The sequence below is a fragment of the Sinocyclocheilus grahami genome, unplaced genomic scaffold, assembly GCF_001515645.1.
Source record: "Sinocyclocheilus grahami isolate Dianchi unplaced genomic scaffold, SAMN03320097.WGS_v1.1 scaffold3.1, whole genome shotgun sequence".
Lineage (NCBI taxonomy): Eukaryota > Metazoa > Chordata > Actinopteri > Cypriniformes > Cyprinidae > Sinocyclocheilus > Sinocyclocheilus grahami.
This window is the reverse complement of record NW_015505182.1, coordinates 6273322-6298243: the sequence shown is the minus strand read 5'-3', so window position 1 is coordinate 6298243 and position 24922 is coordinate 6273322. Positions and strand designations below refer to the sequence as shown.

Here is a 24922-nt window from a genome sequence, read left to right as displayed (position 1 = left end):
ATATATATATATATATATATATATATATATATATATATATATATATATATTCTTCATTAAAAATAATTTTATTATAGATTTTTGAAAGAAAGCATCACCAGGGCTGCTGCAGAGAGCTGGCTCCACCAATCGTCCCATGTGATCTAGACAGGCAAGAGCTCTGAAACGCTTTCCGTGCCCACACTCGCTGTTCTTCCTCTGAGCTCGCCAGCCCTGGACTGCTTTTTGGCTTTGGTGGGAAACTCCTTGGATGAAAGGATGGCCAGCAATGTTCTTTGCTGGTGAGAGCAAACAAGGAGACCAGGGACCCTGAGGCTGGGTGTGATATTCAGAACAAGGACAGGCTTCTTTCTCCATCAGAGGAAACGACTCCTCCTGTTGGCATCTCCAGTGCTTCTTACTACGACCTGAGAGTTTGAATGAAAGAGGACCTTGGATGGTGCGTGTGCTTTCGGAAAACATTTTGATAATTAGAATAGTTTATGGTTGAACATGTTACCTATCAGAGATCGGGAACGAGTGCGCCAACTTCCACAACCTTGACACAGGCTGAATCTGCTCCAGGACGTGAAGCTACATTCATCTCTTACGGCATTCCGGCATTCCCTCACCGGGACGGGCATCAGTCCAACCCACCTCACACAGTCTGTCATATCTGCTGGAGAATCCAACACACGTACACACGTTACCTCTGAAAACATGACAGAGAGGAAAAATATGTTAAATAATAGCTATAGTGCTCTAAGTAAAATACCATTTTTGGACACTTTTGACAGATTGTCATTTTTGAGTGAACTATCCCTTAAATATAGTGGCCAAGCAGTGCACAACCCAATGAAATCTCCACAACACAATAAAATCACCACAACACAATGCATACGACAAATTTTGTTGTGTTGCAGCTTGTTTCCATTGTGATGCGGCTTCTTTCCGTTGTGTTGCGATTTTTTTCCATTGTGTTGCGACTTGTTTCTGTTGTGTTGCGGCTTGTTTCCGTTGTGTTGAGCTTGTTTCCATTGTGTTGCGGCTTGTTTCCGTTGTGTTGAGCTTGTTTCCATTGTGTTGCGGCTTGTTTCCGTTGTGTTGAGCTTGTTTCCATTGTGTTGCGGCTTGTTTCCGTTGTGTTGAGCTTGTTTCCATTGTGTTGCGGCTTGTTTCCGTTGTGTTGCGACTTGTTTCCGTTGTGTTGAGCTTGTTTCCATTGTGTTGCGGCTTGTTTCCGTTGTGTTGAGCTTGTTTCCATTGTGTTGCGGCTTGTTTCCGTTGTGTTGAGCTTGTTTCCATTGTGTTGCGGCTTGTTTCCGTTGTGTTGAGCTTGTTTCCATTGTGTTGCGGCTTGTTTCCGTTGTGTTGCAACTTGTTTCCGTTGTGTTGAGCTTGTTTCCATTATGTTGCGGCTTGTTTCCGTTGTGTTGCGGCTTGTTTCCGTTGTGTTGCGGCTTGTTTCCGTTGTGTTGCGACTTGTTTCCGTTGTGTTGGAACTTGTTTCTGTTGTGTTGCGGCTTGTTTCCGTTGTGTTGCGCTTGTTTCCGTTATGCTACGACTTGTTTCCATTGTGTTACGACTTGTTTCCATTGTGTTGCGGCTTATTTCCGTTGTGTTGCGGCTTGTTTCCGTTGTGTTGCGGCTTGTTTCCATTGTGTTGCAACTTGTTCCTGTTGTGTTGCAACTTGCACCTTTTAATGCGGTGCGCTGTCACCCTTTCTATGTAAAAATCTGTCAAATCATGAAATGTGAACGTTGTACAGTCTTGCTCGAGACTAAAAAACGAGCTGAAAGTGTACCGAGCAGCGAAAGAGACTGTTTCTCGAGCGCTTTCCGCGAGCGCAATTCGAGACGGAGTGAAACATGGACAAATGCGTTTCATTCATTCGTTCATAACCACTCATACCCCATTCCAAAATCGGATCTCACTGCAATCGTAACAGGGGTGAATCATATCGCATCGCATCGGATCGGTAGCTGCTTCATATGTATCTTTAATGTATCGTTAGCTATGCATCGAGATGCGTATCGTATCGGCCTGAGTCATGAGATGCACATCCCTAGTACAAATACATTTTGGAGCCTGCTGTAAAATACTGGGCCTCATTCGTTCTCAATGAGGAGCAGAACAAATGAGTGTAAAACGTTCGTAAAACCATCTTGTGCAAATTGTTCCACTAAATAATTTAAGATTGATTTTACCAAAAATTGACATAGATAATCATTCTGCTCATGTTTGCTAATATGAGTATGGGGAAAATTGCAAGGAAATAAACCTTCAGGCAGCAAAGAAGCCCCTCTGAATCTCTTAGATAAGTTATCGTCCTACAGTAACCCCAGTTTTGGAGAACTTTCCTAATAAAAGTTTAAATCATACAGAGATCCTAATCTGTCACATACCTCTTGTCTCTAGGCCAATACCGCATGCCTCTGCGGGCCCACCCACAGCCTGCCTCACCGAATCAGCTACCAGAATGCACTGATGCCAGCGGTGGGTCTGCCATCTGCCAGGAAACATCAGCGCACAGAAAACATGTTGCAGTGTCTGGCTTACATCCAGTGATACCTTATGAACATTTTGTATTTTATTGGCACATCTAGTAGTGATACACATTACCATGTTTAACATCACATGTTTGATTACATTTGGGTATTTTCCGTAAAGGACAGGATCTTAAAAAATGCTCTAAACATTTTAAAGGGTACTTTTTAAAACTTAATTTATTTTTTATATGAATTGTTGTTCCTAATTTTTAAGAATATTCTAGTTTCTCCTAACAAAAAAATATAAAAATCATATTTAAAGTTCAGTTTGTATTTATGTATACACAGTTTGGATTTTACATGACAACAAATCACTTATAAGCTACTGATGATGATATTAAGTTTTTTGCGACTTGGCGACTTGTTTCCGTTGTGTTGCGACTTGTTTCCGTTGTGTTGAGCTTGTTTCCGTTGTGTTGCGGCTTGTTTCCGTTGTGTTGCGCTTGTTTCCGTTATGCTACGACTTGTTTCCATTGTGTTACGACTTGTTTCCATTGTGTTGCGGCTTATTTCCGTTGTGTTGCGGCTTGTTTCCGTTGTGTTGCGGCTTGTTTCCATTGTGTTGCAACTTGTTCCTGTTGTGTTGCAACTTGCACCTTTTAATGCGGTGCGCTGTCACCCTTTCTATGTAAAAATCTGTCAAATCATGAAATGTGAACGTTGTACAGTCTTGCTCGAGACTAAAAAACGAGCTGAAAGTGTACCGAGCAGCGAAAGAGACTGTTTCTCGAGCGCTTTCCGCGAGCGCAATTCGAGACGGAGTGAAACATGGACAAATGCGTTTCATTCATTCGTTCATAACCACTCATACCCCATTCCAAAATCGGATCTCACTGCAATCGTAACAGGGGTGAATCATATCGCATCGCATCGGATCGGTAGCTGCTTCATATGTATCTTTAATGTATCGTTAGCTATGCATCGAGATGCATATCGTATCGGCCTGAGTCATGAGATGCACATCCCTAGTACAAATACATTTTGGAGCCTGCTGTAAAATACTGGGCCTCATTCGTTCTCAATGAGGAGCAGAACAAATGAGTGTAAAACGTTCGTAAAACCATCTTGTGCAAATTGTTCCACTAAATAATTTAAGATTGATTTTACCAAAAATTGACATAGATAATCATTCTGCTCATGTTTGCTAATATGAGTATGGGGAAAATTGCAAGGAAATAAACCTTCAGGCAGCAAAGAAGCCCCTCTGAATCTCTTAGATAAGTTATCGTCCTACAGTAACCCCAGTTTTGGAGAACTTTCCTAATAAAAGTTTAAATCATACAGAGATCCTAATCTGTCACATACCTCTTGTCTCTAGGCCAATACCGCATGCCTCTGCGGGCCCACCCACAGCCTGCCTCACCGAATCAGCTACCAGAATGCACTGATGCCAGCGGTGGGTCTGCCATCTGCCAGGAAACATCAGCGCACAGAAAACATGTTGCAGTGTCTGGCTTACATCCAGTGATACCTTATGAACATTTTGTATTTTATTGGCACATCTAGTAGTGATACACATTACCATGTTTAACATCACATGTTTGATTACATTTGGGTATTTTCCGTAAAGGACAGGATCTTAAAAAATGCTCTAAACATTTTAAAGGGTACTTTTTAAAACTTAATTTATTTTTTATATGAATTGTTGTTCCTAATTTTTAAGAATATTCTAGTTTCTCCTAACAAAAAAATATAAAAATCATATTTAAAGTTCAGTTTGTATTTATGTATACACAGTTTGGATTTTACATGACAACAAATCACTTATAAGCTACTGATGATGATATTAAGTTTTTTACACCAGATTTTTACATCATGATCTATATGTAGCTTTGTTGTACACTATTAATCAAAATGTATGGTTTTATTAAATTGATCAAAGGTGAAAGTAATAACATTTATAGCATAACAAAATATTTCTATTTCAAATAAATGTCGTTTTTTAACTTCCTTTCATTAAAGAATCTTGGAAAAAATGCATCACAATTTAAAATAAATAAATAAATACAATAAAAAAAAATAAATACATTAAAAAAAAGGGGGAAAATACTGAGCAGCACAACTGTTTTCAAACCCACTGCTCAAGCTCAGGGGCCGGAGGGCATGGCTTTCCATCTATAACCAGAAGAAAATTTATTTTTTTTACATCCCAAACCTGCCAATATAGCAACAACTACTGTGCAATTATTTATAACTACTATGCACTAAAAATACTGCAGATTGATTTAATATGGCATCATAGAATAATTTATTAGCCATCCAGAATATTATTATACTGTATATATATATTGATCATTAGCTGTGCATATTCAACAGATTCATATATCACACTGTCTATATACATATTCATAGTTTGGAAGTCAGTAAGATTAAAAAATATATATATATTACTTTTATTCAGCAAGGACATTCAGTTATTCAAAAGTGATACAAACACTGTTCTTTTAAACTTTCTATTCATCAAAGGATCCAGAAAAAAATATTATATGTGATTCACAGCAGCAAATTAGCATACAAGAATGATTTCTGAAGGATCGTGTAACACTGAAGCCTAGGGTAACGAATGCTAAAAAAAAATCTGTGAATATATAAACTATATAAAATTATATTTTATATATATAAAATATAAAAATATAAATTTTCAATGACTATTGCAATTGTAATATAATTAAATAAAACAGTTTTTGCTGTATTTTTGATCAAATAAATGCAGCCTGTGTGAGCTCAATTTTTCTTTAAAAAAAGGATATATAACAAAATGTATAAATAACGTGCATACACACACCCACACATATTTAAGGATGGAGGGCCATATGTTTAAGGGGTCAAACAAAGGATATGTCCCTGGTGAATGTGTCATAAAGAAATAATCTATAATTCATGGGAAAGACCTGCTTTATGGGGACCAGCATAAAAGAAGGGGATGACAGGACAAAGACTAATAGAACATCGTTTTAAAATAGGGATTAGAGATGTGGACTCAGGGCAAATCAGTTTAAAAAGAGGCATTTGAATAATTAAATGGAAAAAGTCTCAAAGAAGGGCTTTAATAAAGCCCAGTATGTGAGGGCTGCTGTACTCAGTTTTTCTGCAACAGCTGGAAGTGTTACATTTCCAAGACGTTTTCATAATTTGTGCTTTGTGTATTTATTATTTATCCTCTTTGAGTGTTCTCAAAACTTGACAAGACATAACCATATCATCATCATCTTTACCATAATGAAAATGTGATGTGCATGAAATTCTGAGCTCAACTTGTGCCCTAATCACTTGGCCTGGTATCTTATGTATGCTGCACAAACCAAATGCTTGTGAACCAAATGTTCAATCCGAACTCACACTTTCCAGGAAGAGCCAGAACAAGACGTGAGCGACTTTGTTTTCCCTCTTGGTGTTTATTGGAGCAGGACTGGGAACAGGAAGTCCAGCGGCTCCAGTGTCCCAGTACACAGTCCCAAGGACAGGGCATCTCACATGTCTGCCGGATTGGAGGAGGATCTCCTGAACACTGATCATTAGGGACTGGATCACCTATAATGCAAAGAGGAAAGCAAATATTTCTGTTAAATGCATCTAATCAGGAAAAAAAAGTCCCTTTTCTCAGTGTTTATTTATTTATTTATTTTTTTATATCGACATACTGTATAATGTTTTATACTGAATAATACTGCATACATCTTTTCACAGTTTCTTTTTTGAATAACACTTATTCTTTCTCTATAAACAAGTATATTTAATTAACATCTTCTTCGAATACAACCAAAGGAAATATGCAATTAAATTTACTGCCAAGAAACAAAATAAGAACATTGAAATAATGATCATGGCTTGTTTTAAGCACAGGAAAATTCCGGTTTCCTCTTATCATGCACCTAACAATCACTTTTCTTTAATTAAAGTAGAATAATATGCAAATAAGATGTTTAATAGCACTCTGATTGCTCTATTCTTTTCTCAAAGACCACGATTGGACAACATTAAGGCACTTTTTAAATGAAAAGACAGCTTGAAAATAATTATCTGATAATTAAGGGTGCAGTAAAACATTAGCGCTAAACTTCACTCAGTTCACTATGGAAAATACTCTCAAGAGTCCTAACTGCTTCACTGCAAAATAAATAAATAAATAAAAATAAATACCAAGAGGGAAAGAACATTTCAGTGTTAATTTCATAAGAAGGAAAGAACATTTCAGCTGCGATTTCTTATTTTTTAAACATTAATCTCACTAAATGTTGTTAGTTTTATGCTTAAAATGGAGAAAAATCAGTCCAAGGCATAATTATAAAAAAGTAGGCTCAGCTTTGTCTTGTAATGAGCATAATTTTAACCACATTTATTTGAGTAAATGTTTTGAACAAGAAAAAAAAGTTCTAAAAAAGTTCTAACTCAGTGAGGAAAGATTAACTTGCATATACAAAACAATCTCACAGATCTTTTTATTTGTGAGATTGCAAAGAACAATGGACACATATACGCAAGCAGAGAATCAACTAGTAGAACATGCTCTTGAGGTTGTTTGTGAGATAAAAGAACAAATATAAAAGGCAAGTAATAATCCTAACTGGTCTGGACAGACTCTCCTCTGAGAATCAGATATTGAGCCGCAATAGTTCATTTCTTCATTACATCTCAGATGCAGGAAGGGCAACGTTTCTCCAATTGATGTTAGGCCTTAAAAATCAATCTCTCTGAATTGTATTCGTTGCCTAAGATATAAATGCACAAACAGAGCTCTTTTTTAAAGAGACTGTCTCATCTGAAGATGCACAGCTCTTAATATGTATTTTTATGACCCCTGTAATCACCACTTTCCTGTTGCGTTATAAGGGTTTATTTCATTTTCTTTTCACATGGCAGACAGGGAGATTTTTTCACCTATTTGTACTGTTAGAAGAAGCAATTTCCCAGAGTGATTATCTACCTAGAGCCTTAAAAAGTGCATTATAGCAGGGCAGAACTGCAGGACTGCTGATAGACAGCAGAATTCAATAGCATGCTACTTCATAAACATCGAACTTGCAGTCAGATCACAGAAACTGGAGGGATAACTTTTGTAAATGAAGCTATGAACCATGTCTGGCCATTGCAAAAACTACACTTTGAGCTTTTTGCTAAGACCAATAAGCTATTTCCTATAGCAACCATTCAAAATTTAATAGCAAATGCATAGTAATGTGATTACACAATAAAGCGCTATATAAATGCACCATTCATTTATTCATCATTAATTCATTCATTAATTCATTAATTCATTAATTCACTCACACACTCACTCACTCACTCACACACACACTCACTCTCACACTCTCACACTCACACACTCACACACTCACACACTCACACACTCACACACTCACACACTCTCATACTCTCACGCTCTCACACTCTCTCTCACACACACACACACGTTGTGTTTCCATGCTTTATGGGGACATTCCATAGGCGTAATCATTTTTATACTGTACAAACTGTATGTGCTATTTAGCCCTACACCAACCCTACCCTTAAACCTACCACTTACAGGAAACTTTGTGCATTTTCAAGTGCATGCTGGGAAGATGATGCTGTCAGGTTTAATGCAGATATGTGTGTGTCGGATGTAAAATTCCAGCTCCACCGCATCCAGCCAGAGGCGGATAGTAGTGAAGTATTTTTACTTTACTCAAGTAAATTTAAAAAGTATCTGTAGTTTATCAGAGTGTTTTTCTTTGGAAAACTTTACTTCACTGCATTCCAAAGCATAATGTCATACTTTTTACTGCACTTCCTTTCATAAATAAAAGTTGTTTGTTTTACCTTTAACACTTAAGAACATAAACAATTTAGTACTTTCTTGTACTCAAGTAAATCTTTGAATTACTTTTACTTGAGTAAAAGTAAGAAAGTAATAGATTTCTAATGTAATTAAGTATTAAATGATATTTAATATGAAACGTAGTGCAGTACAAAGTACAATATTATACTTTGGAATGTTGTGAAGTAAAGTTGCATCCAACTCTGCATCCAGCCATGCCTGGCGACTGCCTAGCCACAAACGGAAATATTTCACATACAGTTGTAAACCCCTTAAGACCACTTATATACTTACTACTGTTGGACAACACACATGCGGGCACTTAATGTGAATGAGTGACATTACAATGAAAGACCTTAGAGAACCTTGTGTGTCAAAACTGCATCTCAAACTCATCTCAATAAGAAGCACAGAAGACAGATAAGAAATATGCCACATACCCGCCGGGAGGAGAGGAGATTAAAAGACAGCTGATCATTTGCTTATGTGAGTAAAAATAACTAATCGCTGAAGAGTTTGAGGATGGGGATAACAGAAGGTTGAAAGTAATTAGAGGGATGAAGGTGAAGAATGATGTGATTGAGAAAGATAATTAAAGGGAAAGTTCTTTAAATGCTGTCCTTATTTAATTACCTTCATGCAGTTTTTCAGAATGATTTATCTGGAGATTTTTTGCAAAATGTCTACAATGCCTATGTTTGGGGTCAGTAAGATTTTTTTAATGTTTTTAAAATAAGTTTAAGGCTACATGTTGATTTGTTAAAAAATACAGTAAAAACAGCAATATTGTGAAATATTAACACAATTTAAAATAAATGTTTTGTATTTTAATATATTTTTTAAATGCAATTTATTCCTGTGATGCAAAGCTGAATTTTCAGCATCATTACTCCAGTCTTCAGTGTCACATGATCCTTCAGAAATCATTCTGTTAGGCTGATTTGCTGTTCAAGAAACATTATCAATGTTGTAAACAGCTTTTCAAGATTCTTTAATCTAAATAGAAAGTTCAAAAGAACAACATTTATTTGAAAAATAAATGTTGTAAGATTAGAAATGTGTTTACTGCCACTTTTGAACAATTTAATGGTTCCTTGCTGAGTAAAAGCAAAGAACAACATCAACAATAACAACAAAAAATCTTATTTGCACCAAAACTCTAATGGGTAGTGTAGGATGGGGGATGTTAGGCTCCAAAAATGACAACAAACACTATACAAGTACAGCCCATAAAGCATAAAAGTAGCACATTTGCCTCACTATATTCTTCTGAAGCCATAAAATTGTTTTGCTACTTCCTGAAAACATTCTCATTTGCATACATTCAAATATGGCATCTCAAGACTCAGCACACCAGAAATGATGTCAGTTACATCAAACGTCATTGGTCCTTTCATAATCAATCAGGTCATTTATTTATTTGTATAGGAGCTGTAAAAATACTGATTTTAGCATATACAATGCAAAAAAGATTGTATGTACATATTGTTACAATATTTAGGTTTAAAAGCATGGCAACATAACATTTGACGTGACATGTGGCCAAGTATCAAAAAATACAGTAAAAACAGCAATATTGTGAAATATTAACACAATTTAAAATAAATGTTTTGTATTTTAATATATTTTTTAAATGCAATTTATTCCTGTGATGCAAAGCTGAATTTTCAGCATCATTACTCCAGTCTTCAGTGTCACATGATCCTTCAGAAATCATTCTGTTAGGCTGATTTGCTGTTCAAGAAACATTATCAATGTTGTAAACAGCTTTTCAAGATTCTTTAATCTAAATAGAAAGTTCAAAAGAACAACATTTATTTGAAAAATAAATGTTGTAAGATTAGAAATGTGTTTACTGCCACTTTTGAACAATTTAATGGTTCCTTGCTGAGTAAAAGCAAAGAACAACATCAACAATAACAACAAAAAATCTTATTTGCACCAAAACTCTAATGGGTAGTGTAGGATGGGGGATGTTAGGCTCCAAAAATGACAACAAACACTATACAAGTACAGCCCATAAAGCATAAAAGTAGCACATTTGCCTCACTATATTCTTCTGAAGCCATAAAATTGTTTTGCTACTTCCTGAAAACATTCTCATTTGCATACATTCAAATATGGCATCTCAAGACTCAGCACACCAGAAATGATGTCAGTTACATCAAACGTCATTGGTCCTTTCATAATCAATCAGGTCATTTATTTATTTGTATAGGAGCTGTAAAAATACTGATTTTAGCATATACAATGCAAAAAAGATTGTATGTACATATTGTTACAATATTTAGGTTTAAAAGCATGGCAACATAACATTTGACGTGACATGTGGCCAAGTATGGTGACCCATACTCGGAATTAGTGCTCTGCATTTATCCCATCCAAAGTGCACACACACAGCAGTGAACACACACACCGTGAACACACACCCGGAGCAGTGGGCAGCCATTTATGCTGCGGCACCCGGGGAGCAGTTGGGGGTTCGGTGCCTTGCTCAAGGGCACCTCAGTCGTGGTATTGAAGGTGGGAGAGAGCGCTGTACATTCACTCCCCCCACCTACAATGCCTGCCAGTACGAGACTCGAACCCGCAACCTTTGGGTTACGAGTCTGACTCTCTAACCATTAGGGTTCCCACATATGATTTGAAATATACAAATCATATGGACTGCGAGACGCTTTTAGGGTGCTTTTTTTAGTTTCTTTGTATGGAAAAGAGCATATTGGACATTCTACAAAATGACTCCTTTTGTGTTCCATGAACGAAAGTAAGTCTACAGGTTTGGAATGACATGACGGTAAGAAGTTAATGACAGACTTTTCAGTTTTAGATCAACTGTTCTAATAAAAAAAAAAAAAGAGGAAAAAGGAAACATTGAGCTGCATACCTGTGGCGATCAAACACTCCAGAGTCTGTTCTTGGAATCCTGGACCACACGATCCATTTTGCGAAACACAGGGCCCCTGTGATGTCACTCGCCACTGGAAGCAGACGGGGTCATCGCAGGTCATCGCTTCGCTGACGTGAGGGCAACTGTCAGACTCCACCCAAGACTCATTAATTACAGAACGAGCTCTCACCCTGAAACCTGTAGGTGAGGTGTACGCATGCAAATTAACAAAGGAAAAGAAGCGATGACTCAAACAGAAACATTCTCAATGCCAACATTTTTGCAGATACTGTTCCCACACTCTGGCAAAATAAGCAGCGCAACAGTCAAATATCGTGGCCAAATATATATGCACATTAAGGGATAGAGAGAAGAAATAGAAAACGGAATATAAAGAAAAAGTCGTTTATAGCGAGTCTAAATAGAGGAATACAGCTGTCCTGTCACTGTCGCCTCACTGTCGCGGCACCACAGCTTAGGGTCAGAAATACGCCACATCTGATATTCACACATGATTTACATTAACGAGAGAAGAAACCAAGGACAGAGGGTGTGAATCTAAATGTGTGTGATTTAGATTTGGATGTGTGCGATCTGGTTTGATGGGATGTTTTCGTCTCTCACCTCTTCTTCCTTGAGGTTCCAAACAGTTGTCATGGAGACAGGGTCCCCAGGGTGACCAAGGCGTGAGGGGACAATGTTTCTGACAGGGAATGAAGCAAGACTCAGCCAATAGCGGTAAAGGCCCAGTGCACAAGTTCCTGCCAACAGGCCGATTGACTAATAATAAAAAACAGAGAGAGATTTACCATAAAAAGTGGTTTATTTTCAAAACTGTATGAAATGCATTTTTAAAGATCTAACAGAAGCTTGCACAAAAATAAATGTAATTCAAATCCGTCTTTCTCACTGTGTGGCCACAGATTACCATTTAAATAAAAAAATTGAAATGCAGAGGAAACTAAATCTCCCCCTTAGCCTTGTGCCCTGAGACTCAACAGCCAATGAAGGATTAAATAAAATGAAATCAATCTAGAAAATCTTTTTGCCCCACAACATTTGCTTATTGTAACGTGAGAAGGACATATTATTAGTGCTATGATCCAAAACCAAAAAATCATCCTCATTGAAATGGAATCTTATAAATGACTTGGATCATACTTCATAGGCCACAAATGTACACTCTTCTTGTTGCTAAGCTATCAACACAATACTCTAATAAGCATAAAATTATATAATACACACAATTACTAGGGAGAATTTTGCAATTAGGTTGAAACCTTTTTATCAATACACTTTTGTACTGAATGACGCATACGTCTAAACAACTAAACTTGACTTTGTTTGCCACTGAGCTTATTTCAATGCATACTAGAATCGACTTCTTTGTGAATGATACAGTAAAACATTAAAAAGTATGGCGTCTGTAAGATTCTTGAATGTTTTTTCTCATTAAGGCTGCATTTGTTTAAAAAATACAGTAAAACAGCAATATTGTGAAATATTATTACAATTTAAAATAATTGTTGTTCTATGTTAATATATTTCAAATTGTAATTCATTCAATTAAAATTTTCAATATCATTACTCCAGTCTTCAGTGTCACATGATCCTTCAGAAATCATTCTAATATGCTGATTTACAAAATACATTGTGTATTGTTATCAATGTGCTGCTTAATAGTTTTGTGGAAACTTTGATATGTTTTAAAAAGAAAAAAAAAATATTTGAAATATATAATAAAAAAGTAGTGCACGTGTGATGCTACCTAGTCATCTTCGCTCAAGAATAGGCTGATATCAAATAATACTGTGATACTACCATTGTACAAAAACTAAATGTAATCTGAAAACATAACTCAATGGTATTTCTATGTTAATAATCCATAGCTGACTCTAAAAACAGAGTTCTTACTTTGGGATGGTACTGTGTTGTCATGGATCCTGACACAATATGCCTCTCGGGTCCGGATCCCACGTCCACACAGAATGCTGCTATTGTTATGGCGATGGTCCTGCTGACTCAAAAGTGGGGTCACCTGGCATGGTTTCCAATTGGTCACCCTCCACTCAAACCTGTATTTCCAGCCAATTAAAATACATTAATTTGAAGTCAAATTAAAGAGTCATCTATTCAGTCTTTTCAAAGTCACAATTAAACTGAAGCAGCAACATATCTTTTCTTCTATATTGTAACATAACTCCAAGCTAAACGGATTATCAAAAAAAAATAAAATGTAGAGTAACATTTGATTAAAAGTTATGTGGTCAATTTTTTAAAAGAAATTAAACATAGGCATGGAGTAATCATTCACAAAATCATGGTGAATAATTTTTTTAATGTTGAGTTTAAGAACTACAACATTTGAAAAGATTTGGATGCACAATTCTGGCAATGCTGTCTCTTTACCTTGGGCACAGTGGCAGAGTGTCTTCCAAAACATTACAGTTAGCTTTTTCCTCCAGGGCGGGGCATGGCTCTCCTCCACCAATGGCTGCTCTCTGCAGGCTGCGGCTCCTGATTCTGAAGCCAGGCGATTGGTCAGATGTCCGACACGTCTTTGAACATGGACTCCACTGTGACCAATCAGACACTTTACAGTCTCTGGGCATCACGCATGAACGAAAGTTCACTAGGCTGTTGTCATGGTCGCAAAGACTGGGGGTGAGAAGGAAATTTACAGTGTCATCTTTTTTTACCGCATTTTATGACATTGTAAAATTAAGAATTGTATTGCTGTAAAAAGATGATTGATACTGTATTTTGTGGCCCTCTGCTGCCCTTTACTGGGTTAACTGGCAGGTTGAGCTCTCCTCTATCCATCTTTGATATATATATAAAAAAAACAGATTACAATTCTAAAAATTACATTAACAGTTACTGTTTAGTTACTTTCAAAGGATTTCATGTTTATGTATTATCTTAACTTAAAAAAAGGCTTAATCTGCCTGTTCTGGAGCTGCTGGCATCCATTTAGCCTCTGGCTAGTATGACAAAAAAGGTAGCAACATAAACAGAACATTTTTCAAGCTGTCTCTCGAACTCTCCAAGGCTTTAGTGTTGCTGCTGATTCTCGCTGAATATATTGGCATACAAAACAAGCGAAAGCAAACTATGAAATCCTGCGAGAGAGAGAGTGAGAGATGAGGTGGTCCGTGGGTGTTCAATTTATTCAGAAGTTTAGTCTGGCTTAATACGAATGCGAAAAAGTTTGCAAACCGCAAGGGGAATCTCATAATCTGAAGACATAAAATTATGTTAATTTATTATGTAGACAAATAAAGACTGGTATTAGCATCTTATTGTTGGTAACACTATTGATGCTTGCTGCATAGACAACAAAACATCTCTTGCAGAGTATTGATTGCAAATGTGCTAGTTTTAGAGTTGACACTGACACTGAAAAAACATTAGTGGATTAGTTAAATAGGGGACCACAAAGTGCTAATCTTCAGTATACTATTATAAAGGTATTAGTCATAAAATAGAAAGCAAAGAATTAGATTGAATAATACTGCAGTGTTTCACTGGGATAATGAGTGAGAAAACACTAAAAAATTTCACTTGGTGATGGGAATTAAAACACATCCCACTCAGGTGGGATATTTGAATTCAGATTTATATGGACATTTTTAAACCTTAAAGGGCACTTATTATGCAACATTCACTTTTAAATGTTGTTTAAACATAAATGTGTTGGCAGTGTGTGTACACAACCACCCTATAATGATAAAAATCCACCCGCTGCTTTTTTTAATCCCCACAAATACTGTATTACAGTATATTACGCTTCTGTCACTTAATACACATATCTAATATAAACATGCAGTTTCTTTCCCAGCTGTTTACCTTCACAGTCATAACTGACTGTGTTTTTGTAACTTACGTGTTTTTAACATAAACTTGTGAGTATTTGACAGTTTAAGCGCAATAAGACATAAAAGAAGACTTAGTGTGACAGAGAATTTTGCTTTGGATGAGTGCGCTCAGAAAACCGTGTATCAGAAGTTTAAACTAATATGGTTTAAAACACATGATTTCAGCACAATAGATATGATAATCAAAACCAAATAGATGTTTTTAGAAGAGTATCTGAGGTATGAGCTGTAAAGGCACAGCCCTACTCTGGAAAAGGGGGCGGGGAGCAGCAGCTCATTTGCATATAAAGAGACATGCACAAAAACAGCCTGTTTCTGCTTCCACTCAAAATAGCCATTTTCAAAATGATATAATAAATCATCTGTGGAGGTTTTTGAGCAGAAACTTCACAAGCACATTCTGGGGACACCTGAGACTTATATTGTAAAAAGGGGCATAATAGGTGCCCTGTAATATGCTTATCTTAAGTGCTGAATTTGTTAAGATTTTATTTCTTAACAAAAAGCAACTTTTCCACATCTTCACAAAGTTGGTTCAGTCAGACCACCTTTTCTTTCCCCCTTGAGCTTTAGACATTTTGTCAATAGATGGCTCTCAATGGGTGCTAAGAACTATGATTAAATCAAATATAAATACACAGAACTTGAAAATATGTGCAGCAAATCAAAACGCATAGCTTACTTGTCTCACTGGATTACCGCTGTCCTATAGCATGCTCGACAGGATGTGGATATTTTCAGAACCGTTTCTTCATTTTTCATATTCACTACAACACACGGCAGTCCTGCGCTCTCTCTGGAGCTTATTATTGTAGTTTTCTAGGAGCAACAAGTACTATTTCCATTAATATCTAATGAAAAATTAATAAAAAGAAGCCGGCTTGGGATCTTCCCTCAGCTGGAAAAAGAAAAGGTGGAAAGTCTTCTCTCTTTTCTGTCTCACCCACAACAGAAGGTAAAATTTAGATTCTGTTATTTGACAGTGTAATCAGTAACGCATACATAAATACCAGCATGTTCTTTGATGCAAACAGCATCATATGGTAAAACGGAAATCCATCTGCACTCGCCGGATGGCAGTGCTTAAAACAGAAGACTCTAATATCCTCACTGTGGAGAGGCATTTAATAAAACAAGTAAATGTATTGCATAACATTGTTGCATAACTGTCTGATAATAGGCCTGTATCATTTATTCATGGTCAGATCAGTAATGAGTCCTCATTGCAGCTCTATTTGACCACAGTCGTTTCTGAATACATCTACATTCGTTTTTTAAAAGCTTTTATTACACAACTCTCTGTTCATTCTGACTAATTGCAGCAGTCTGTGGAATTTTTGTATTTTTGTAAAATGCTAAACTGTATAATCGGCCAATTTCTTTCATAGTTGTGCTAGTTTCATGTCTCTTGTATCACTTCACAATGTTTTTTTTCTTACATAAAACATTTTCTTACAATAAAACAATTTAAACTGAAATCAATATTTTAGATTTTTTTTTTTCCCGGTAAGTAGCCATGGGTTCCGGATCACCCTGTCTGGGCCTGAGTAAACTAAATTAAACTACAACATAAACAAAATAATGTATAAAAATAATGCATAAACTATCAAAATAAAATATAGAAATCAGATAACATAAATATAAAATAAAAATATGAAAACATATATAAAATAAAAAAACTAAATATTAAATTAAAATTACAAAATCTAAATGAAATATAAATATAACAAATAAAATAAAAATTCATAAAATTAAATAAAAAATGTAAAAGTATAGAACATTTAAATTCATAAAAAAAGTATAAAAAATTAAATTAAATTAAAAAATTAATTAAATTAATATATTAAATTAATTGATGCACTGACTGATCAATCTGTGGATTGATGGATGTGTGGATGGATGGGCATTAGATTGATTAGTAGATGGGTTAATAAATGGATGAATTAAAAAACTTAATCATTCGCCCACTCATTTGTACATTCATAGAATTATCACCTTAGCATGGCATTCTTCCCATCACTCCTCGTACAGCGCAGTTGCCGAGTCTGATAGCCAATGGTGATTTCCCAGGATACTTTGTGGCCTCTTTCATCATAATGATTTTGATGGTAATTAATCTCAGCATAGTGTTTGATGGTGTATGAAGCTTTGACTGTTTTTTTCCCTTCAAGCCCAAAACCAAAGTCCACTGTCGTTTTTCCAACAGGCGCTGTCCCTTTAAGCCTGCAAGGGCTCCAGGGCCCCACCCATAAACTATAACTGTATTCCTGCTGGTCGGAGGGACAAAGGGCAGGGTGGGCTTTCTCATGGTTACAGGGACGTGTCTGGGTGAGGCTGGGACAGTCTGCTCCTCCATACAGGGGCGCTGCCAGCACATGTCTGGTGCGCTGCTGGAGGGCCGACCCACAGGTGCGACTGCAGGTGGACCAGTGGGTGAAGGCGGAGACGACGCAGTCGATTGGGCAGGGTAACAAACATGCCTGTTCTCCTTCCGGCACTGCAGAAAATGCTTCACACACATGCTGGCTCACTGTGGTGCCATTGGTACGCTTCACACACACCACATCTCGGCTTTGTACTCCACGCTGAGCGGTCACACATCGACTGGCTGGGAGGAGAGGACTCAGGGTGCAGGGGCCCCAAGGAGACAAGCGCCACTCAAACAGATCCTTTTGCCACTCGCACATCTTCACACACACTCTCTGGTGCGGTGGGCGATCAGATGGAAAGCAATTGGACTGATGCGTGCTCCAGCCTTCAGAATGGACACACCACACCGAGCGACTCTGGAGCCCAGCCGAACCGCAATCATTGGCCACACATACACCCCATACACCTAGAGGAAAAGAAAAGGAGAGGCAGACAGGATATGAAGTGAATTATATTACTATTGTAATCACTGTCTATTAAAGCCCAAAACAGGCACAATGATGAGTCGCTATTCATCTCACTTTAGCACAGAAATACTGTACATGTGGATTCAGCCACACAAGAAGGATAATCATCTTTAATCATTTTAGAACGGCGCTGTCAAAAGAAATGAACTGGAGGGGAAAAAATGACAAAAATGTGGATTTTGCTACCTGCTAAGAATATGAAAATAGGGAGTGATTCTAACAGGCTACTGCAAATCCATCTCTTTTGGAACAGTGTATAGAATAGAATAGAATAGAATAGAACATTTAAAAGTTTGGGGTCAGTAAGAATTATTTGAAAAGAAAAAATACATTAAATTGATAAAAAATGACAGTGAATATATTTATAATGTTATACAATACTTTTTGTTTCAAATAAACAAATAAATGTTATTTTAATATTTTCACAATATTAGTGTTTTTACTGTTACGTTACTTCCTAAGACTTTCAAAAATATTTTAAAAAATCTTCCTGAACCGAAACTTTTAGTGTTTAATATAATATAAAAAAAAAAAAAAAGAATAAATAAGGGTGCAATAAATTGATCAAAAGTGACCATAAAAACATGTATAATGTTATAAAATATTTATGTTTCAAATATATTGTCATTTTAATATGTTTACAATATTAGTGTTTTATTGTATTTTTGATTAAAGCCTTGGTAAGCATAAAATAATTATTTTAAAAACATTAAAACATCTTCCTGAACCCAAACTTTTATATATACTATAATATACTATAATATAATATAATATATATAATATAATATAATATAATATAATATAATATAATATAATATAATATAATATAATATAATATAATATAATATAATATAATATAATATAATATAATATAATAATAAATAGTGCAAGTTAGAAAAATCACAGCTTTAAAATAAACTTGTCATTTTTGAGTAACTATACCTAAACTATTCCTATAAAACTATGAAAAAAATGTACAGATCCCAAAAATGTATTTTAAAAAAGAACATATAACAAAGCCATAATTCAGAGTAATAATATCAGTTTTAACACTACTGAACACTGTTTTCCTTAGTATAGTAATAATTCTATATGTGCCTATGTGACTAGTTTTTCAGTTGTTTCCGACCTCACAGCCATGAAAAAATCCTTTGTGATCACTCATGTTAAGTTTTACCTGACAACCTAGTGGTAAATGTTTCAATTCAATGGCAGCAAAAAATTACCACTTGTTACAACTGCTTCCATTATCCCCTATTAGAAATGAGGGGACAGAAAGAAAAAGAAGCGATGGGAACAGAGAGAGGAAAGGCAGAGGGAGCAGATGCTTCAAACACACAGTGAAAGTCTGACATCATTGCTGCTGCTCCTCAGGGGATGTCAAAGACCATGTTCTCCTCATCACACCACTGGTGAGGTCACCAAAGAGACCTGCCATCCTGCAAATGCCACCTAATGCACAACGGAGCAGACAATAACCATGTGACAGAGCCTTATGGGGTGACATCAGTACTGTATGAGCACCGAGGTCAGCCAAACCCCTCCAGTCAAAGCCGAACACACATTTGATCATTAGACTGTCAATCCTCACAGCGTGCTAATTACTGCTCGTGCGCTCATCCTCCTTACTCAAATATCAATTTTCTAGGAGGCAGGGGGTTCAGGTAAAACTTTAACCGCAGAGGCCTGTCCTACAGAGATTTCCTGGCTAATCAGGATTCTGATGGATGGCATGCTGATTAAAGACTTTAGATGTGGGAATAATCGCTTTGAACTGAGGCGATGAGAGAAATATTTTTTTTTTAGTTGTTGTGTTGTTCTCTGTCTGAACTGACATTTTTGGGGGAGAAAATGGAAAAACAAGGAAAATATGAAGCTTTTAACTCTGAAGAGTGGTACATTTACTCTACCTTTCTACCGGAAGATAGTGTGAACCATGTTACCAGAAATGCAGATCCATATCCATTATATTATATTATTTTTTCATATCCTTATGAAGAAGATTATATATTGATTTGATTTACACTCTAGCATTTAGAACTTTGGCACGATTTTTAATGTTTTTGAAATCTCATGCTCACCAAGGCTATTTGATCAAAAATGCAGTAAAAACAGTATACCGTGAGTGTTATAAAATAGCTGTTTTCTATTTTATTATATTGTAAAATGTAATTTATTCTTGTGATGCACAGCTGAATTTTCAGCATCAATATTCCAGTCTTCAGTATCATACAGTCCTTCAGAAATCATTCTAATATGCTGATTTGCTGCTCAAGAAACCATTCTTATTTTTATCATCGTTGAAAACAGTTGTGCTGCTTACTATTTTTGTTGTTGTTGTGGAAACCATGTTGCTTTTTTTCAGGATTTTTTTGGTGAATAGCTTGCATTTAAAATTGAACAGCATGCATTTAAAATTGAAATCTTTGCAGTCATTTTCACAATTTAATGCATCCTTGCTGAATAAAATGTATTAATTTCTTTCCAAAAACATAAAGACCTTGTGTTTTTATGCTATGCAGCTATTTTTCTAACCAATAAAGAACACAATTCATCATTAATTGTTTTTTTTTTTGAAGTATGACAATGATAACAAATATCCCACAAAGTAAGACAATTTTAGAATTTTTTTTGAAATTTTTTGAAAATCTTTATTGTTCATTTAGACGACAATTCTGTTTTGGGGGCCTGAAAAGCAAACTTTTGAAAATGGGTTTCAAAATGATATCACTATCTTGTAAACGTTGTCGTCTGTACGTGAAAAATACAAAAAAAAAAACACAGACTTGCTGATTTTAAATAATATGAAAGATTTCACATTCTTATCAGAGTAACCACATGTGGTGCTCACCTCATTACAGTATGAACATATTTTGCAATCAGAAAGGGTTTTTGCAGTGCACCAATTTTGTGAAAAGTGTGCATGTGCTATTTTGATTAGATTTTTGGATGTCTAATGCAACAACATTGAGATTCTAAAAAATCCAAATATTTTTTGAAAGTACATTTTGTTGGAAGACACACACACACACACACAATAACACAATCACCCTCACAAGTGACAAGCTTCTTCCAACTTTCAGACCGAATTGTATGTCTCACGGGGAGTTGATACTCTATCTTCCTCTGTCTCTCATGCAGTCATCATTGAAACACAGCAGGCAGGCAGACAGAAACAGAACTGAGATACGAGCAGGACCCTGTCCCATGGAGTCACAGCAACTTAAAGCTGTGAGATGGGGTGAGGTCACTCCCAGGGCATCACAAGCAAAGTCACTGTTGGCAAGATCGGGAGTGGTTTTACTCAATTTTGGCAGCACAAAATTGACAGAAATACCTTTTGAACTAGGATATCTTATCTGGGAGAATCCACATGATCAATTTCTATTAACTTGGAAAAAGCTAATTTTGAGTGAAAATTAAAATTGGTTTTCATTCCAGCAGGTTTTTTTTTTTGTCCCAGGCAAAAACCCATCGGCCTCCGCTGCTAGATATATTTCATTAGCACCAATCAGATTCTTTGGTTCAAACCCACCTGAGACAGGTTATTTTCCGCTATTCAAACTTTCAAAAGCTTTAATCACCCACAACACACAAGCCTCCCAGAGTTCCCTCTATGGTGGGATTCCTCAATGGCTGTACTTCCATTATAAAACCTCCGGCAAACAACAGCTCTGTACTACTGTTTCACCTCACTACAGCATGCTGAAAACAGCTCTGTCTATTGGTCTCTTTCCAATTTTTTTTTTTTTGCATTTGGCAGATACTTCTAGTCCAAAACAACTTTAAACAATGCAAACTTATACATTTTCATCAGCACATGCATTCCCAGGCAATCTAACCTGTGACCTTAGCATTGTTAGCTGCATACTCTGAGATGAAGTCTTCTCCAGCCTATAAAAATATCAAGCTAACAGCTGTGGAAAGTTTTTTAGTGCTTTAGTGCACTGATTTGACCATGTATATACTGCAAACAACAGCACTGCAACAAAATTAGATCACTCTCATTCTTAGAAATATGATTAGTGTGCATTATAATCAAAGAGATCCTAAGCTCTTATGTAATGTGATACTAAACACACTGTAAGCATCTAAGAATGATTCATATTTTAAATATATGCGAACATTTAAGATTTTGAGGTTGATAAGATTTTTTAAACTCTCTTATGCTCAACAAGGCTGCATTTATTTGATCAAAAATACAGTAAAAACTTATTATTATTATTATTATTATGAAAATAACTGTTTTCTATTTTAATATAATTTAAAATATAATTTATTACTGTGATGGCAAAACATAATTTTCAACAGCCATTACCCCAGTTCTGTCACATGATCTTATAGAAATTATTCTAATATGCTGATTCTTATTATTATCAATGTTGAAAACAGTTCTGCTGCTAATACTTTAGTATTGATATATGATTCTTTGATAAATAAAAATAAGAGTTTTGTAAAAAAAAGATTTTGTAACATTTTGCCACATGTAAATGTCTTTACTGTCACTTTAAATAAATTTATTACATCCTTGCTTAATATTCCATTCTTTAAAAAAAAAACATCTTACTGACCCCAAAACTTCTGAACGGTAATGTATTATACATTAAAAATATTATCTGTGTAAACCAGATATTAGGTCAATAACTAATGTGACTACAGGAATTTAGATGCTACTGCTATTTAGATGCCATGACGCTAAGCTACACAACTATGTTAAAACAGATGACTAAGAGTAGATGCAATGCTAAACCAAATCACATTCTGTTTAGCTGAATTAGAGAGTTAAGTATAACTGGAGATTGGCTACCGTGCCTTGCTAATGAACAAGTGCATTGGTGCATATGCTACACAGCATGACTCAACAATGCAACCATTGTTTATGCTGAAAGAGATCAAATTATGTATTTATGATGTCTGAAAGTGTGAGGGCCATTAGTGTTGTTTACACATTAAAAAAAAAAGAAAACACATTTCCTGACCCAGAGGTCTCTGGAGACGGCAAAATCCTCCCTCAACAGCGCAAAGAAATGTTCTAGTCTGACACTCACACACTTTTTGGGGTGCATCCTGGGTGAAACATTAGGGCACATGACAGATTAAAGGTGGGGTAAGTGATTTCTGGTAGCCAATGTTGACATTTCAAATCACCAAAACAAACACGCCCCTAACCCAAAAGGGTCTCGCTCCTATTTTAATAGCTGCACCCCACACATACGTATGCAACCCAAGCAACGATTAGTTCTGTGAAACAAAGCAAATCCAATATTACACCGTGTCTACGCCGGACATGAGCGGCGCGACAAAATACTATAGAACTCATTATAATCAGTGATACTGTCTACACTGGATGCGGAGCGGCACGGCGCGACACGACACGACACGACACAACAAATCCCGACAAAAAACTGCTGCTGCATTCTATTTATAATGTATTGACACAAATTTCAAATGATTTTCAACGGTCGCTTTGTCGCGTCCAGTGTAGACAGACTTTAGCTGTTGCGGCGCAAATCAATAGAGCCCAAATCACTGAACTCTATTGATATAAGTATAAATGCATTTCCTGTGGATGTATGTGTAAATGTATACACTTTGGAGCTACTATTTAAGTATGAAAGAAAGAAATGTAGTTTGCCAGATTTAGAGAAAAAGGTCATAAAGATAATGCAATTATCCATTCTAGTCTCTATGTAATTCCAACCTTTTGATAGTCTTTTGTGAACGAGAACTCCACTATGAGAACAATGACTTTTGATGTAACAGGAATCCTATTCATCTCATGACCACCAACTATGATTTTGTGAAAGGCTCTATGAGTGTGTGTACATCTGTACATGGTGCTGGTTTCTCCTCGTTCACCCAGTAAATCAATCGAACTGAAAGAATGAAAGAAATTAGTACTTACAGAAATTGATGAATTAAACAGAAAACAAAAGAAAAACAGATAATTGAAGCTCAATATTCACTGCTGAAGAAGTGCTCAGTTCTTTTCTGTGGGCATTTTCATACAATAGAAAAAAAGATTAATTGAAAAAGGAGAAAAGGTTCTCTCTCTCTTATTTTGGCAACCCAGTCTCATGGCAAATACGTACCTGGGGGCAAATTTTTGCAAGACGCGAAATACGTACCAATAAGCACACTGTAAAAAATGACCGTGAATTTAACGGTAAAAGACTGTAAAAATGCTACAGTAAAAACCTGTTAAATGGTTAACGGTAAATTCCCCTACTATATACGGTGAAAAACTGTATTGGACATTACATGTATTGGACATTATTTTTACAGTAGTATACCGCTTGTGAAAAAGACTTTGGTATATTAACATTATATCAGTTAATGAAATTACGGTATTTAACTGTAAATTTAAGTTCAAACCTTAAAACCTAAAATGTTTCTACCATATTTTTTATGGTAAAATTCCGGCAACCACAGCTGCCGGTTTTTAACCATAAATGAACACTAGAGGCAGTAAAACTCCGACACCTTTTAAATTCATGGCAAATAGTATCTGGGGGCACATTTTTGCAAGACGCGAAATACGTACCAATAAGTACATATCACTGCAGTTTCCAAAAAAATGAACACTAGAGGCAGTAAAACCCCGACACCTTTTTCACCTTATTTGTAAACAAATTGTAGACACAAAGATTGTAGACACCTTAAATTATATTCACACAGAGTATGATTTACAGAGTTTCGATTAATAAACCGTAATTTTCGCACATTTACTTGAAGAGTATTATGTTGTGACTTCAAAACATTTTTAATATGCTGGGAGATTTGAAAACTGATGCTTTTGAGTGTTAGCACCGCACATATCCAGCTTCATATCAATGGGTTTTCATAGACGATAGGTTTGTTCGGTAGCTCATGGAGTACGGAGACATACTTGAGAGGCGAGGAGCTCCGGTTCGAATCCTGTGTAACTACA

At 36.0% G+C, this 24922-nt stretch overlaps 1 protein-coding gene across 1 annotated transcript in view; it reads right to left on the bottom strand.

Moving 5' to 3' along the window:
• Positions 1-24922, bottom strand: part of LOC107581677 (thrombospondin type-1 domain-containing protein 7B-like) — a 45983-nt gene that overhangs the window by 16536 nt on the left and 4525 nt on the right. Inside the window, exons 2-9 of the mRNA XM_016267299.1 lie at positions 17090-17930; positions 13626-13874; positions 13131-13291; positions 11841-11996; positions 11214-11414; positions 5869-6060; positions 4608-4644; positions 2386-2489 (exon numbers count right to left, since the gene is read on the bottom strand). Of these exons, the coding sequence (XP_016122785.1) occupies positions 2386-2489; positions 4608-4644; positions 5869-6060; positions 11214-11414; positions 11841-11996; positions 13131-13291; positions 13626-13874; positions 17090-17930 (1941 nt within the window). The remainder of the gene's footprint in view (positions 1-2385; positions 2490-4607; positions 4645-5868; positions 6061-11213; positions 11415-11840; positions 11997-13130; positions 13292-13625; positions 13875-17089; positions 17931-24922) is intronic.